At 47.4% G+C, this 17,055-nt stretch overlaps 1 protein-coding gene and 1 long non-coding RNA gene across 2 annotated transcripts; both read left to right on the forward strand.

The window, feature by feature from the left end:
* Nucleotides 1–1,987: 1,987 nt before the first annotated feature.
* On the forward strand, nt 1,988–14,321 carry LOC122379115 (nucleolin-like). Its single transcript, XM_043361053.1, has 7 exons — nt 1,988–2,033; nt 3,385–3,547; nt 10,762–10,923; nt 11,132–12,316; nt 12,586–12,812; nt 13,986–14,228; nt 14,315–14,321. Exons 2-7 carry the CDS (start codon nt 3,398–3,400, stop codon nt 14,319–14,321), a joined length of 1,974 nt encoding a protein of 657 aa, XP_043216988.1. The 5' UTR covers nt 1,988–2,033; nt 3,385–3,397.
* On the forward strand, nt 14,322–15,517 carry LOC122379145. The gene is made up of 2 exons (XR_006256134.1): nt 14,322–14,557; nt 15,020–15,517. It is a non-coding gene; the product is annotated as an uncharacterized LOC122379145 (long non-coding RNA).
* The last annotated feature ends 1,538 nt before the right edge of the window (nt 15,518–17,055 follow it).

Below are 17,055 nucleotides of genomic sequence, written 5' to 3' on the forward strand. Positions count from 1 at the left end.
TCACCTCTGATTGATCCATGCCTCGTAAAATCGCATCTGTTACTGTTAAAAGCGCCGTACAGGTTGAGTGTTTAGCTAAAAATCCATGCTGGTCAGAGTTTATGAGGCCTTCAGCGTTTAAGTATGAGACAAGTTGCTCGTGAACAAGCTTCTCGACAAGCTTAGGTACATATGGTCGGCGTGAGTGTGATGGGTCTGAAGTTCGAAACGACAGCGGGGTCGTCTCGTTTTATGGAGAGGTAATACTACTGCCCTTTTCCAGGATTCGGACACGGTTTCTGAGACTATGCTTTTATTTATAATTCTGAGAAGTGTTCTACCTATAGTACTAAATGTTTGCTTCAATATAGCTATCGGTATGTCATCGTCAGTGGCTGCTGATTTGTTTGGAAGAGAGAAAAGCACTCGTCGCAGCTGGTCGAGTGTCACAGGCATAAGGTTTAATTTGCCGGTGTTGACTCGAGGGAGACGTGTGTTTAGTGGTTGTCTCCCTGATTGTGTTTAGTCACTCATGACCTTGTCCCTGGTTTCTGTGCCAATGGATGTAAAGTAGGCATTCAATTGGTCGGGTGTGACCAATTGAACCGATGACGTTACTCAGAAAGATCTGTAAAAGGGCTATCGAATGCGCTTTTCCGCGGCGCTGTAGCTCTATAGGTTCCCGAGATAGCCATTGGCAGTTTCCAAAATGTTGAAATAGGCAACATTTTACCTTTGGTGACCTCTGGTGACCTGACCTTTGACCTGACCCAAAAAATGACCGAAGTGTTTTCGTCCTTATTTTGGACGTTCTTTCGATTGCCGCTTACCGCGCGTCGCTACGTGGCCCAAGAACCGAGTTAGAACTGGGGGGGGGGGGGGTTTCAGACCCCCCGGCCCGGCGCGGAATCTCAGAGCACCGGCCCGGCGCGGGTTAAAGACATCATCTGTGATCAAAACTAACACGATATTCGTGATCAGCACCCCGAAAACCCCATTGCAGCCACACTTAACGACTTTCTAACAGGTCCCAATTTTCCCGATTTTTGGGTCATTGAACTGGCCTGGAAGGTCAACCGATGACCTACGACCTTAGCATTATTGGGTATCATCTCATCGGGCTTCCTCTCGTGACGGGCAACACGCTCATTTTTTGCTTTAGACATAGGCAGCGGAACGGGGAGGGCACCGGGGCGGGCACCGTGCCTCTTTAGAGGTTTCTACTTTCTATAACAAATAGTAATATTGATATTTCAATGATTTGACCTCTTCATAAATGCGCCTAACTGCATTCGTGTAAAGATTTACGATTTATTTTCATTTGATGCAACCAATCTTCTATAATATAAATCATAGCAGTAAATTAGCACTTTTCAACCTGTGCGTGTCATTGTGGCGCTGAGGTGACAAACATCCATTCCTCACGTCACAACACGTGTGTGCGCATTGGTAGCGCCAGGCCCATGTCACTCCACTTTTGATGACATCATATGGGGGCCTCAGGACAATAATGGCGCGGCGCGCCACAATCGCTTCAAAGCTACTTGCCAACAGTTGCCATTTTTGAAAATATTATTTTGAAATAAAGTTCCAAGTAATAATAATATTGTAATGAAGTTGTTGAATAAATCGATACCATATCTAAAAACTTACTGAAAAATGATTTATTCATAGTAAAAATATAAGCTCGATGCGTTTTTACGTCGCTTTCCTGCAACTGCTGAGGGTTTTTAAATCGTCTATATCTTCAAAACCGGCCATTTCTTAGCATATTGCTGCTCTTTTTTATCGCTAGAAAATTAGTTGAACTTTCCAATGACATCAATGGTTGAGCGATATGTGTAGAGTGTCACCAAAAATCTTCAAATGAAGTTAGTCATTTTTACGTTGTGAAGGAATGGAGTACCCCTTTCGAGCATCAGGGGTGACGTCACTCAGGATCTGTCTCTGATTGGTCGGTGGGGGAGTGACTGTACCTTCTATAGATGGCCTTGGGTAGCGCAGTGCAAGGCCATATAACCGCGCAGTGTTTTACAACGTGGGACGGGGTTGTGGTATGTGGCCTGGGTCGTGGTCTTTTACCTTAGTTTTAATTTGGGAAGAATTGCAATAAAGATTATTGATTGGATTATTGTAAGGAGCTCAAGCTATTTTTTCCTAAGTAGCAGTATTGTTACCTAAGTTGAAGTGTCTTGACCAGTGCCAGTGTCTTGACAGGGTTTGTTTTGGAGGGTGTAAAAAAGGCAAGTAGGTACCAAAAGGCTAAAGCCACGGCATAGCCAGGGTGTCTTATGCTACACTAGTTAATTTAAGTGACCATCCCACCCTAACATTAGTTTTGAGTTGAGATAGCCAAATTGGGGTCCCTGGCCTGCAATTACTCGTTTTGGTACCTACTACAACAACAAAAAATGCTTTAATTCAAAATTATGTTCTTAAAGTTGCAGCTTTTGGATTCAGATGGGCTAATGTAATGTTTTTAATGCCCCCTCCGAATGTGTGATGTCAGCGCAGATCTATCAATTCTTAAACCTTTACTAAAACGTTTGGTAGGTACCTAGCACGTGGTGTAGTGATATGGGTATGCTGCATTGTGCGCATCAGCTGTCACACTTTAAGGATGCCAAATTATTGCTTTCAAATGATGTTGTAGGAACAGTGGAGGTCCCAAAAAGTAAACAAAAGTGAAAGTGTGCTATCTTGGAAACCCATAGGCGCGGGAGCCAGGGGGCAGTGGGGGCAATGCCCCCACAGTTTTGAGATGGAATACCACACTTTTTGCAAATGTTTTCTTTTTTGTTAAAAAAGCCAAGGGACGAAAAATTAGTGGCCTAAAACCAGTGAAAATCTAGATTTGGGGGTACCTGAGGTTGATCTCTATTATGGTGTGCCCCCAGTGTGAACGTAGTTTTCGCGCCCCTGTGGAAACCAGTGAATATTTTTCAGAGAAATTTGGTTGATATTCATTTTGGATCTTTCTGAATCAAGGGACATCACTTTTATGCCAATTCATATTCATAACTTTTTCATAACTCTTATTCATTCATAACTTTTTTGAAGGTGGGGTCCCTTTAAAATAGTTTGTCTTTGCCTGTCCAAGCCCCCAAAGTGCCAACTGTTTGCTACATGAGGTTTTGAATATCAGTGGCGGATCCAGGGGGGGGGGGGCAAAATGGGCATTGGCCCCCCAAACGGCATAATTTTAACATTACGCCTATGGACGATGCATGGAAAGAATCGATAAATTGTTATGGTTTGCCCCCCGGCCCCCCAAAAAACTCTGAGCTGGATCTGCCTCTGCAACGTTTGTTTTTTAATTTTTCTGCCTCAAAATAATGCCAAAAATCTGTTTATGCAAGATATCAATATAATGGGTATTTGACCACTGAATTTTATTTCAAACAGCTGCTCATTCACCATGGTGAAGAAGGCAAAGAAGATTTCTGCACCACCTGCATCTGTTCCTAAAGTCAACGGAAAGGCAGATATGTCTCCTAAGGCTAAAGGGACGCCGAAAAGGAAAGCAAAGGAAGGAAAGCGCCTTACAAGGGTTCTGCTGGTGAAACATGTAAGTGGCCTAATATTTGTCTGCTTGTATAAGAATTAAGATGCCTCTATTGGTCAATAAATGCACTAAGTAACATAATATCATTTGAACAGTCCTGTTTGCCTTATGATCCCCACCCAACCATTTCTTAAAACACCTAATTGTAAAAATAATAGGCAGTCAAGATTATATAAGAGAGTGTTAGTGTCAATTGTTAGTTAGTAGAATTCAGATCAAAATTTTTCACCTTTAGATGCCACAAATAATCTTGGAAAGGTAGGTTGAATCACTCCTGGAAATATCAGATGGCATCATGGGTCAAGATGAAAAGACTAGATCTAAAATTGTACTGATCATATGCAATTAAGATCTTTGCACAAGCATCTGAGCTTATGCCTATAGCTTGGAGTTTGACAATCCTGCTTATTTGTCAGATCAGAGTAAATCAGTTTTTTTGTCATTTTTTGCTGACAACAGTGTTCCATGGCAAATTTTGAAATTTAATTTGTCTGTAATTTGAACCCTGGTCCTTAGTTGATGCTGCTAAAATTTAACAATTGTTAATAGTAAATTACCACCTATGACGTATAGGCTATGACACCATAATATTTTCATATTTCATAACTCATGAAAGCACCCCAGCCAGCCTTCCCAAGTGGGGCCCACAGGCCACATGGGCACCAAACTGGGGCCCATTGGGGCTGCCCACCACAGACCCAGATGGGCATGTCATGGGCGTCCAACTGGGTCCTATCTGCGCACCCCAGGTGGGGCCCATGTTGGACCCAGCTGGGGCCCAAATTGAGCCTCATATGGGCTTTCCCAGTTGGGACCCACATGGGCAGCCCAAGTGGGGCCCATATAGGACCCAGTTGTTATATATCGCCTCGCCGTGTTTTTTTCCAAACCCCATATCTGCTTTCCCGTACATTTCGGACAAGTTTAAAAGAAACTTTCAAAAATGGTAGTGACTCGATTTTCTCAAGTTTGTCTGCCTTGGCAGATCAAGCAATGTCGGAACAACCTTACTAACACACATATTTGATCAGGATCGAATTATTGGACACTTTTTAAATGGGATCTTTCGTGCCTCCCGGAAATTCACGGGAGAACAGATATGGGCCCACGGGCTTTCCCAGTTGGGACTCACATTGACGCATGCAAAAAGCCCACATGGGCTTTAATTGGAATTTGGGACCCAGCTTATGTCGACCATTATTTCCGCGTGAATCCCAAAAAGCAACATGGTCACACGTGGGAGAACCGCGTACCCTTTGCCTCTTACTAGATCCCCAGAGATTCGAACTCAAGACCTATGGATCTTGATGCGGGGACCCTAACCACTGCACTGCGCTACCACTGCAGGTAGGCGGCCGGTGGAGGGTAGAGAACGGAAACGGATGCGTACCTATTGTGAAAAAGGGAGTTTGTAACGATAGTGTAGAAGCCCGAGCGGTAGGTACGTCAGCGCTGTATTTTGTCTATAGTTCGTTTTTTTTTCAAAAGGACACTGGCTCAAAGTTCAATATCGAAGCTCTCACGTGAGTTTTGGCAGCTTCAGTGTCTGGCCAGGAATTTCTTCCGGAAAAATAATCGATTTCAAATTGTGCACGGTAAGTAGCTGGAAATTGTTTCTTAAAAATGAACATACTATGATGACGTCACTGGTGGCAGCAGGCACCCAAATGTCCGTGCAATGGGACAAGTGTCAACGAATTTGGGTGAAACTTAGTTTTTCACTGTTGCCGAGCTTATAATCGAGTAAGCGGTTCCGTCCAGGATAGTTATGCGTTACATTGCAATACATGTTCGACAGCATGACGTCACCACTGTTCTCATATCTGGTTCCAAAACGCACATATGGAAATTATCGGCAAAGAATCACATTTTAAAATTAGTCGACGCTCGATTTTCTCAGGTTCAGTTTTTACCTTAAGTATTTACCTTAAGTAAAGGTCATTAGGTACCCTTTCGAGTAATCAGACCCTTTACTCAAGAGATGCCTCCTCTTCTTCTGACGAAGACGAGTAGGCTGCCATGCTAGGTGAGGCCATACATTGATGGCCACGATGATTATTAGTATGAGAACTTGTAGTTGAACTTTTCAGGGTGGTCCTTCCATTCCTTCCCCAGTCTGTACTTGAACACATCGACATTTGGAGCATCGATGGTGTGGGCTGACAGCTTGTTCCATGTCTGAGTTACTCGTGCCGCAAAGAAGGCTTTTCTGGGTCCCAATTGATGCTGAACTTGAAGTTTTTGATCGTGACCTCGGGTGACACGGCTGAGAGAGTTCTTGAACATGCTGTTGTGACAACACGGGCACTCTCTTTGGAAGTCCACCTTGTCGAAGCCTTTCAAAATTTTGAAGGTCTCGATGATGTCCGACCGTTTCCGTCGGAATTCCAGAGTAGGTAAATTAAGGCTCCTGAGGCGATCTGAATATGAAAGGTGAGACAGTCCGTTCACCAGCCTTGTTGCCCGCCGCTGCACCTGTTCGAGTGCATCTTTGTCCTTTTTGAACTTGGGATTCCATATAACAGTTGCATACTCGAGGTGGGGCCTGACAATGCTTTTGTACAAGGCTTTGAAAATGTCGCTGTCAATGTTTGCAAAGGTATGCTTGATTGCACCAAGAATTCTATTGGCCTTGTTAATCTGGTTAGTGACATGTTTTGAGAAGGATAGCTTCATGTCTATAGTGACTCCCAGGTCCTTTTCCTCACAGACTGCTTCAAGGGTATGTTTGCCTCCACCCATAGTTGTCATGGTATACTCACTTCCAGGATTTGTTGGTCCGAGATGCATGACCTTGCATTTAAGTGGATGAAAGATCATCTGCATTGTTTTTGCCCAATCTTGCAAAGAGTTGATGTCCTCTTGCAGATTGTGAAGTTCACCATCGCGCTCGTTGATGACTTGGTAGACCTTGGTATCGTCCGCAAACATAGAGATATGACAATTTAAGAGGTCGGGAACATCACAGACAAACATGGAAAACAAGAGAGGCCCGAGCACTGAGCCTTGCGGCACTCCACTTGTTACAAACTCCCAGTCTGATAGTGATCCATTGACGTTCACTCTTTGCCGCCTGCCTGTTAGAAAACTCCTTATCCACTGATGAGTCTTTGCATTCACCCCTAGAGCCTGGACCTGGGCTAGAAGCCGTTCATGGGGCACAGTGTCGAACGCTTTGGCATAGTCCAGAAACACAACATCCACTGGTAAGCTGTGGCTTAGCGCTTCCGTCCAAATATCAAGAGCTTCCAGTAGGTTTGTGACCGTAGATTTCCCTGTGATGAAACCATGTTGTTGGCGAGCGATAAGATTGTTTGTCTTCAGATGAGCGATGATGTCCTCGCATATGATCCTCTCCAGAATCTTGCATAATATTGATGTCAGTGACACTGGTCGGTAGTTCGCGGGATCACTTTTGTCGCCTTTTTTAAAGATTGGCGTGACGATGGCCACCTTCCACTGCCGTGGAACTTCTCCAGTTTCAATACTTTTACAGAACAGAGATGTGATGGGTGTCGCAAGTTGGTCAGCAAGTTCGTGCAAAACACGAGGGTGCATGTTGTCGGGGCCTGGCGATTTATCAATCTTCAGTGTTTTCAGCTTGGCATGGACTCGCTGAACAGTTATCGCAACTTGCATCTCTGCCTCCAAAGGCTTTGGAGCTAGCGTTGGGATCGATGACTTGTCTTCCTTTGTGAAAACGCTTGCGTACTGATGATTCAATATATCAGCCTTGTGCTTGTCGTTAGTTGCCAGTTCACCATTAGCACTACGCAAGTCCGAGATACCACATTTTGATTTCCTGCGACGGTTGACGTAGTTCCAAAACACTTTGTGATTTCCTTTGACTTCTTTAGCCAGCTTCGACTCGAATTCCCGCCTTGCTTTCCTGGTCGCGTGGGTAGCTTCATTTCTTGCCTTGACATAACTTTCGTAATCATTACTGTCCTTGGTGTTCAGAAAACGAACCCAAGCGTGATGTTTTTTCTTCACCATTCTAAGAGCACTCCGATTCATCCACAGGGGATTTCCTCTTTTCGCTTTCTTGTTGGTGTCCAGCTTGGGCACGTACCTATCCATTAAATCCGTGATCGTTTGTTCAAGCGTATCTGCCATCTCATGCACAGATTTGCCTTCAAATAGTCCTTGCCAGTCAACGTCCAGTGCTTTCTTCATTTCTTCATAGTTGGCTTTGTGGTAATTCAGTACCGCACTCTTTCTCACTGGAACGTAAGGGACAAACGATATAGCAAATGAGACACTGGCATGATCGCTTGCTCCAACCGGGTCTCCAATTGTCAGTTGTTCCACCAAGTCTCGCTCATTTGTAAAGAGCAGGTCATCGAGAGTAGAGCGCTGTCCATCTCTGTATCTTGTTGGCTCTGTTATATGCTGTAGAAAGTAGGTATCGTGTATACATTCGATAAACTTACGAGCTGGGCTGTTCTGGCTGACACCTTCTGGAACTTCTGGGTCTGGGGTCCAGAATATTTCTGGGTGGTTAAAGTCACCGACTATAACCTTGTGCGAATGATTTGTGGATGCTGCCCAGCCAAGCATTTTGTGAAGATCAGGATCTTGAGGAATAGCTTTACTTGGTGACCCGCTTCTGTAGATCACCCCAACAAGCATACTTGCTCCACCCCGGGCATTAATCGTAATCCAGGTGCAATCCTGAAAGTTGCAGTCTCCCGTGGGATAAACTTGTTTGGCCATCAGATTCTTTTTTACATAAATTCCCGTGCCCCTAGTAGCTCCGGCTGAAAAGTTGCTAGTAAATAATTCGTAGTCGGGCAGTTCCATTACAGGGTGTTCAGGCATCAACCCAACTTTAGGTTTCATTTCTGTTAATGCAAGAATATCATAGCTCTCAAGTGCAGTGAGTGCCAGCATCGCGTCGTATTTACTCATAATAGAATTGTCGATGTTGGCATAAAACACTTTCAATGAGTTAACAGTATGGGTTACAGGCCCGGCAGGTTTCTTGTCGTCTTGAATGTCTAGTCTCGCTGTGATGGAACCATGACAATTTCGTTCCGTTTGATCATCCATCTCTTTTCTGGGAAAGCTTGGCGCTTTTCCTGGAGCAGTGCTCGCAAGTTTTTTGAAGCTTCAAGCTGGCATTTTGTCAGATCTGGACGGATAAAGACACTAGCATACGTTTCGTCGTGGCTTGTTCGCAAATCCTTCGCTTTAGCCAAGATCAGCTTCTTCTCACTCAGCGCTTCAAGTTTCACTCTCAGTATTCTGGAACCTGTGTCTTTCTTCTTTCCAAGCCGTGTCGCCTCCTGTAACTTCACAGATAGTTTAAACTCAGATTTGATCATTTCTTTGAATGCTGTAATGTCTCCTTCGCTGCTACCGGTCTCAGGGAGGTTGAAAACTGCCAAGTTGAGTTTCCTATTTTCGATGTCTTCTAGTTCACTGAGACCTCTCTTCAGGGCTCTGGTATCAGTGTCCTTTTTTACTAGGTTTGACTTTACAGTCACGGACAGTTCCTCTAGCCTGGTTTCCAATGCTGTCATGCTAGCTGCTGCTTGAGCGTAGCTAGGACTGCGCACTTCTGCTGATGCCGACCCACAGCTTTTTTCCACTTCTTGCAATCTTTTTTCGAGCTTTGCTTGGAGGGCAGCGATCTTTTTGTCATTTTGTGTGACGTTGGCATTGGAAATGGCTTCGATGGCGTTGACTCTAGCCTGCAGCTCCTTTTGCCCCGCCTCAAGCTTCTGGTTGGTCTGTGATATATCAGCTCTCAATCCGGCAATCCCAGCAGAGTTTTGATCGGATGTAGTGGCGAGCCGATCGAGTTCGGATTTGATGGACAGCTGCTCTCGCTGCAACGCTATGATCTGAAGTCTCAGTTGCTTAGCTCCCTCCTTGCATGCCCGACAGAACCACGCGCAACTGTCCGCATCATCCCCAAGGGCTTCGTACAGTTTGTCCGAAACTCCTTGGCAAACAACATGGTATCTTAGCAAGCACACCCCACATTCCAGTGATCGGTCTTTGGCGCCCATTTCCATCTGACAAGAGCCACACAAGTTTGAAGCGATTTTTGCCTTTGCATCATTTTCATTTTTGGAAAGATTCGTTTTTTCATTCATTTTCTTGTTCCTTTTTCTTTTGCCTGCAATGATCCATTCGCTGCTTTTGGGGTCATAACCCTCAAAAAAGTAGTCCGAGTCATCGTCCGAAGAGCTGTGCATAGCGCAATCTTTAATCACCTTTCAAGTTTCAGTGCGTAAATCCTGCGATTGCTAGATCTAAGCCTATAAAGCACGTGCTTTCAGAGTAAAAATCAATCAGAGTTGACCTTAATTGAACCGTAATACTTTCCAAAACTAATGAAAATAATTCATTTTTTAAAATGTTTCTAGCAGTCTTACACGTAACTTATGCTTAATCAGTATACACCAGAAACAATCTATGATAAAATGCGAACATTTCTGTGCATTTTAAAAGCAGTACGTTAGCTGGTTACGGTATATATCTTAAAATAATGGAGCACTTTCAAACACGTCCGACTGATCCAAACGCCACCACAAAAAATGTTTTTGCTCGTTTTGCTCGCTAAAACACGTGCTTGTTCGAAAAACATGCCTGGAGCCAGCGTCCTTTTGGAAAAAAAACGAACTTTAGTCACCATCTGCCGGCGGCGCCGCCACACAACGAACGCCGGCGGCACAGTATCAGCGATCTGGCACTGGCAGGAACGCGGGCAGGGGCGTGCCTAGGTCGCTGCCAGATCAGGAGTCTGGCAGGGTAGCGGCACAGATCACTGCATATAGTTATGCTGAAGCCTGAAACTAAATAACAAAGTAACGATAGGCACTAGGCATGCACGCTGTAGAGTGCGCAGACACATTCTCCGTATCTCCAGATTGTCTCACTATGAGTTTGAAGATTGGAGGCGCTGGCCAAGTCCAGCACGTAAAGTTCGCCTATTTAGCCCATCTGGGACCCAGTTGGACGACATGCCCAGATGTAGCCCAGCCCACATTCGCCCAGATTTCCCACTTCTAGCCCATGTGGGCCTCATTTGGGATGGCCGGCTGGGACTAGCTAGCAGACTCATGTTTGCCAGGTAATTTGAACCCAATCTTTTAAGAAGGGCTTTAATTGACATTGCTTTGTTTGTGCTATAAATAAGGTCTTCTCTCTAGATGTTGGACTTCATTTTGCTCATTGAATGCTGATTGATTTTTCTCTCTGCCCAGCTCGTTGTATTGAGGAAAAGGGTGAAGCAAGCAAAGGTCAATGTGGTTAGTAAGCTGACAAAACATGCTGCTCTGCTAGAAAAGAAGAAAGGCGACGAAAAGCAGCTTGAGAAAAACGCACGTAAACTGAAGCGCCTGAAGGAGGAAATTCAATTATTGAAGGTTGGTTGAAATGCACATTTTAAAGTTGCATGCAAGTTCTTTTGTCATGAACTTCATTACACTGTGCAGCTTGACTAAGCGATTTAATGAAAGTTACAGCTAACTTTTAAGGAACATTTTGAGATTGGCAAGACTTTAGTCATTCCATGCTTTATCATTAGGTAGGTGCTTGTTATTGACACCTATTATCCATTTTTTGTTGTTGCAGAAATTGAAGAAGGATGAAGTAGCCAGATATGGTGTTGCGGAAACAAAGGATCTGGAGAGTGTTATCAATAATGCTAATACGCCAATCGACGTCAGAGCAAAGGCGCGTGTCGCGATGTTTCCGGCTTTCCAGGAGAAGCTGCAGAAATTCAGACAGCGGCACCCCACTTGGGAGAAAGACGTGCCCAGACTTCTGCTGAAGATAAAGCCGTACAAGCCCAAGTCGGGCGGCGGCTCGGGAGGCGACAGCGCCGGAGAGTCAAATGATTCGGGCGATGACGGGGGAGGCGATGAATCGGACGAGGAGAATGAAAGCGATGCTGATGACGAGGTGATATCGCCCGCTAAAGTGAAGTCTGCCGCCACACCGTCCAAAAAGACAACCGCGAAGAAACCGAACAAGCAGACAGTTGTTGAAGCTGACGAAAGCGATGACGAAGACGATGATCTGGATGAACAGGAGGAAGAGTCAGACAGTGAAGGAGAACCAGAGTTATTGGACAGAATGGCTGAGGAAGGGGAAGAAGACGAATCTGACGGCGAAGACGAGGCAGATGGATTAGCCGAAGAGAGCGGAGATGAGGGTGAAGAAGAGAGCGGAGAAGAGGGTGAAGAAGAGAGAGGAGAGGAGGATGAAGTAGATAGCGACGACGACGGGGACGCAGAGACTTCGAATATCGTGGCTAATGGTACTGCCGACTCGGACGAAATGGATGAAAATGAGAAGTTGATGAATGAACACGATTTGGGTGAAAATGGCGACGTAAGTTCCGATGAGGACGAATATGACTCTCGGGACGAAGACGACGAGCCAGACACGGACGACGTCGACGCACACATCGCCGCCAGACACGGCGGGCTGGTCTCCATGGAGTCCGACGATGGCGAGTCGGAAGGTGAGGACGGCGAAGGCGAAGAGGAGGATGAAGATGAGAGCATGTCTGAGGAGGAGGAGGCGGCCCCTGTGGCAGCGAAGGGAGCCAAGAGACCACTGAATGGCAAAAAGGAAGACATTAGCAAGAGCAAGGGTCAGATGAAGATAAAGCGTATCAAGTTGGATGAAGTGGCCGAGGACAAGGATATCAGTCTAGACGAAGACGACGACGACGACGAGTCGGACGATGAGCCGACGGCCAACTCGAAGCGCTCGTCGTTCTTCATGGGAGGCGTCGACGATGAGGATGAGGTGAGTGTTTACGGTTACCTGACAGCTGACACTTTTTATTGATATTTCATAACTCATTCACTGGCCGACGGACGATCAGCAAGCGTAACTAGATGACTCACTTTTTGTGACAAACGGGTTCTGGGTTGGCCCTTCCTGTCAACAAACGGCGCACACTCCATCTAAGGCCTCATTTCCTGTATCGTATGAAAAGCTGCTATGTAACTGTTATGGATGTTGCTTTGCCTAAATCCTGCCTCTGGCTGATCCTCTGACTCCGTCGCGGCCAGGAGGATGAGGAAGCCGACGAGGACGGCGATGACGATGACGGAGACGCCGGCGACGACGTGCTGATGCAGGGCCGCCGGCGGATGGTGGAGCGGCAGCAGCTGCGCGCCAGCGCGGCCGGCGAGCGCGTGCCGCGCGGCAAGTGGAGGGGAGCCGAGCGCGGCCACCGCGGACGCTTCCAGGGCAGGGGCGGCGGCGGCGCGATGTCGGCAGGGCCTCGGGCAGACCGGTACGTGGAGGAGTGCCAGTGGGCTCAGAGTGCGGGATGGGGTGTGGATTGGGCTGACCGGAGCGCACTAACTGGTAACTACGATTGCATTTTGCAATGCTGTTATAATTAGGAAAGTAGTGCAATGTTTTAAGGATTGTAATGCAATGTTGTTCTGAGGAAAGTAGAAAGAGAGAAGAGGCACATGATAAACTTTTCTCATAGCATCAATTTTCGTGATCCTGACTCGGAAATGTGGTTCAGCTTTTCAAAATTGGGGCCGAAGAAGCTCACTCTATTCACGGAATTGCTGCTATCTTGTTGGTTGAAAAGGTGTCATTTTTTTCAACAACAAATTTTGAAATATATTACAAATAACGTTGTAGGGCAGTTTCGTGCACGCACTGCCTAGGGGCACATTCGTGCATATTTTTTTTTCGTTTTTACGTTTTATGACTATCTGTATAAGGTTTCACTTATGACGCTCGCCTGACGCAGTCTCGGCTGCTTGCGACGTCGTGACAAGTAATTCACGCGACCTTGGCGAGGTCACGGAGGCGGGCCGATGGCCGGCAGTTGGCACTTTCTTTTTGGCCAGCCCATTCTTTCTACATTTGTTGTGCAATGCATTCTTGTCGAAAGTAATCAAGTGAAATGACCCCCTGCCAATTTCTTTTGGTAAATTTCTGGTAATGCCCGGTAATTCCTCAAATTTTGCAGGGTGCACGGAGGTGCCCCACCCCTTGCACGAATGTGCCCCATACCTGGGGCAGTTGCGTGCACACGTTCAGAGATACTAAAAGTAATTTTTTTACTAATAGAACCGATAATTTTAGATGATAACTTTGAAAGAGGAAAATATCTGTAATAGCTCCTTTCCATACTACAATCAACAATTTTCCAATCGCACCAACCAAAGAACAGATCTATGGATTTATCCTTTTTTTTTGCACGAATGTGCCCCACTCTCCCCTATATATAATTCACGAGCTATGGGTTTTCTATCATACCTTTTAGCACCAAAATTCAAGGTGTGACTTTCCAGATTTCATGAACTCCCGGATATTCTTACAACACAACCAGTCAAAGTCTGTATTGGTATAACCTGTTCAATCTCAGTGTTTGCGTGCATAGATATGTGCGCACCGTACCGTTCCGCGTGCGGTGCTGACCGGAGTGTGCCGATTTCCGCAGGTCAGACGACTCGGCCGAGGAGGGCGACAAGCCCAAGGGCAAGCTGCTCCGGCCCGGGTACCTGGACGGAAACGCCAGCGACTCGGGCGACGACGCCGGGGCCGGACCGCCGCGGGGCCGGGGCAGGGGGCGCGGCGGCGACAGGGGCCGCTTCAGGGGCCGCGGCCGGGGAGGGTTCGACCGCGGCGGCAGGGGCGGCTTCAGGGGAGGTCGTGGCGGGTTCGACCGCGGCGGCAGGGGCGGGTTCAGGGGCCGGGGTCGGGGAGGGGACCGCGGCGGCAGGGGCGGGTTCGATCGGGACAGCTCGCGCGGCAGGGGCGGACGGGGAGGCTTTGACAGGGGCGGACGGGGCGGGTTCCGGGACAGGGGCGGTGACCGCGGCGGCCGCGGAGGGTTCTCGGACCGCGGCGGTTCCGAGGGCGGGTTCCGGCCCCGCGGGCGCGGCGGGTTCCGCGGCGGCCGAGGTGGCTTTGACCGCGACGACCGCGGCCGCGGCCGGGGCGGGTTCGGCCGTGGCGGCTCGGACAGAGGCGGACGGGGCGGCGGCAGGGGACGAGGAGCCTCCCCAGGAGGTGAGTTCAGCAGCCAACTAACTCCCCTGGGGCTCTGTGAACATTGCACAAGCCATAACGTATGATACACTTTCAGTCTGTTTTGAAACCCCCTGTTTTGACCTTCGGGGTGCAGCTAGGATTGGTCTTCAGTTTGTGTCAATTTTCCCTTCTTTCTCTTGCAGTATCTATTAAACTTAATTTTATCTATCCATCTCTTCAGTCATCTATTTCATCTATTCGATATCTAGTCTTGCAACTATCTGTTCATATGTCGCCCAATTTTTGTTGTTAAGTGATCATTTAAGACTAGCACATATATAATAGCTGCCTGAAATTTTCAAAGGTGCTGTTATGAAGTGACGCCAATAAGTATTGGATTTAATGCGTGTTCTGTAACACACTGTTTATAGCGTGTTCTGTTTCTGTAACATAAGACGGTCCATGGACAGCGTGTGACGGGGTGGGACTGGTGTGTTGCAGGCGTGCATCCGTCCTGGGCGGCCAAGAAGAGTCAGAGCCCCGCCATCGGCAAGTTTGAGGGCAAGAAGGTCAAGTTCGATTAGAGCTCTAGTCGTTACGAGGTGGAGGCGGTCGGTTCTGTGGCGGTAGATCGGTTTTTCGATGGGCTCGTACTGGCGAACGGAGCTGCTGCCAGAGTACAATGTGGGGACGTTGAATGTGTTTGCAGCAAATAGTTTCATATACGTTTGACAGTGCTTTCCATCCGCGCAGCCACAGTAGTGCACGACAGTGATGTGTTTTGCCGTGGCTTCTCTGTCGTAGGCTGGTTGGTATTGTGTGGAGACCTGTGCAGTTGTTTGCATCTGTGACATTGTATGGAGAGCCGTGTGGTTTTCAGCTGTGACATTGGGCATATTGTTACCTCACACCATCGGTGGACTCTATGTACAAGGTTTTCATGTTGCCACAGTTGTTATACATGCAATGGATCGTTGTAATAAACTTGTTTGATCGATATTTGTCCATGTCAAATGAAACAGAGTACGTGGTGCAGGGTGTGGGTTTCCGACGTCGGATCAAGACCAGACTGAGACGTAGTTGCACAGCTATGATAATATTTTGACATCACCAATCGCAGAGGTGTCTTTTAGTGGTATTTTAAGACCGTTTTTGTGATTCGCCACACAGTGCCACTCATCTCTGTCCGTCCTCTGATGGCCATTGCGGGGAGGTGCAGTAGGTACTCTGGCCGCCAGGTGGCGGGGGTGTTCTGCTCGCGGTCGACAGAGGGCAGTATCGGTAGTGAAGCGGGCCGCGGGCTGGAATTCTAAGGCGACCGGCTGGTGGTTGGTAATGGAGTTCTTGTACTCTATATGTTGTTGACCGGCTTTGTATACAAACTGTCAATGCGACTTTTGACTACTGTTGAACGCAGTTCAAGTAAACAAGTTTGTGCACATGTTTCCAAGTAGAGCCGCTCGTGCGCCTCGTCACACTGTCTTAGCCGATATTGTTGCGGGGAACCCCACAGCGATGCTGGTGTGGCCGTTGGCATCACTACATAGACGCGTGTGACTGGAGCTCAGCAAATTCCAGACAAAGCCGAGTGGTTCGAAGTTTTCCAAACTTCTTCCATTGTGACGTTGTGTCAGGAGGTGCGGCAGAACTAGAACAGGAGCCTGTTGTCTCGTTTCAGTGACACGTCAAATGATCATGGCCATCTGATGAAGCCGCACTTCCAGCAATTCCGCCCAAAACTGTCCGCCTCGACTACACCAAGGATTTTGTGGGATGCCAAACATTAGAGGCTTACCGGTCAATCACACATATCATCGCAACATTATCCTGTTTCTAGATGGAATCCAATGACATTTTACAGTCTGTTTGAGTTACAACTAGAATATGTTATGAGTCATTAGGTACGGGTATAAATGCATGTTTTTTTCGGCACGGTACCTACCTTCACTCTAAGACGTTACTACTAATGAACAATGGGAGACGGCTCTTACATCGGCCCAACATCGTAATTGCCTCCTGGGTTGACCACGAACGCTGGCGACAACACTGCGATTGGATGGCCTCTCACAGCCGGCCGAGCGCCAGTCATGGGCATGGGTGGAGAACCTGCCCCGGCCACCCCGGCCGTGGCCGGGGTAACTTTCAGCCTACCCCGGCGCGGCCGGGGTAACTTTTCTACTCTTGTAAATCCTAAAAGCTGTCTCCATACGAGAAAAGAAAACTCACGCTCTTCGAATGTTGACTTCCATGGGCGTAATATTGCAAATCAGGTAGGTATTTACCATTTACTTAACTCAGTGACGTACCCAAGGGGGGGGGGGGGGGGCAAGGCCCCCCCTGAGCGCCTTCGGCGCTCAGGGGGCCCCTCAGGCCCCAGGATATTTTTTTTTAAACACTGGATAAAACGTCTTTTACTCGGAAGAAAAATTGATATTAAAGTTTCATTTATGTGCCCTGGGTACCCGAGGGGCCCCTGCAGTCATCCAAGGGCCCCCAGTTTCCTGGGCCCCTGGTCGCCTAGGGGGCCTCTGGTAGCC

This window comes from Amphibalanus amphitrite, unplaced genomic scaffold, assembly GCF_019059575.1.
Source record: "Amphibalanus amphitrite isolate SeventyFive unplaced genomic scaffold, NRLGWU_Aamphi_draft 000072F_arrow, whole genome shotgun sequence".
Classification (NCBI taxonomy): Eukaryota; Metazoa; Arthropoda; class Thecostraca; order Balanomorpha; family Balanidae; genus Amphibalanus; species Amphibalanus amphitrite.

What these genes read in the sequence shown, in the direction of transcription:
- LOC122379115 (XM_043361053.1), top strand. Translation starts at nt 3,398, where the DNA reads ATGGTGAAGAAGGCAAAGAAGATTTCTGCACCACCTGCATCTGTTCCT. An exon ending in GCGTCGACGATGAGGATGAG is followed by an intron (nt 12,317 to 12,585) that starts GTGAGTGTTTAC and finishes CGTCGCGGCCAG; the next exon opens with GAGGATGAGGAAGCCGACGA. An exon ending in GCAGGGCCTCGGGCAGACCG is followed by an intron (nt 12,813 to 13,985) that starts GTACGTGGAGGA and finishes CGATTTCCGCAG; the next exon opens with GTCAGACGACTCGGCCGAGG.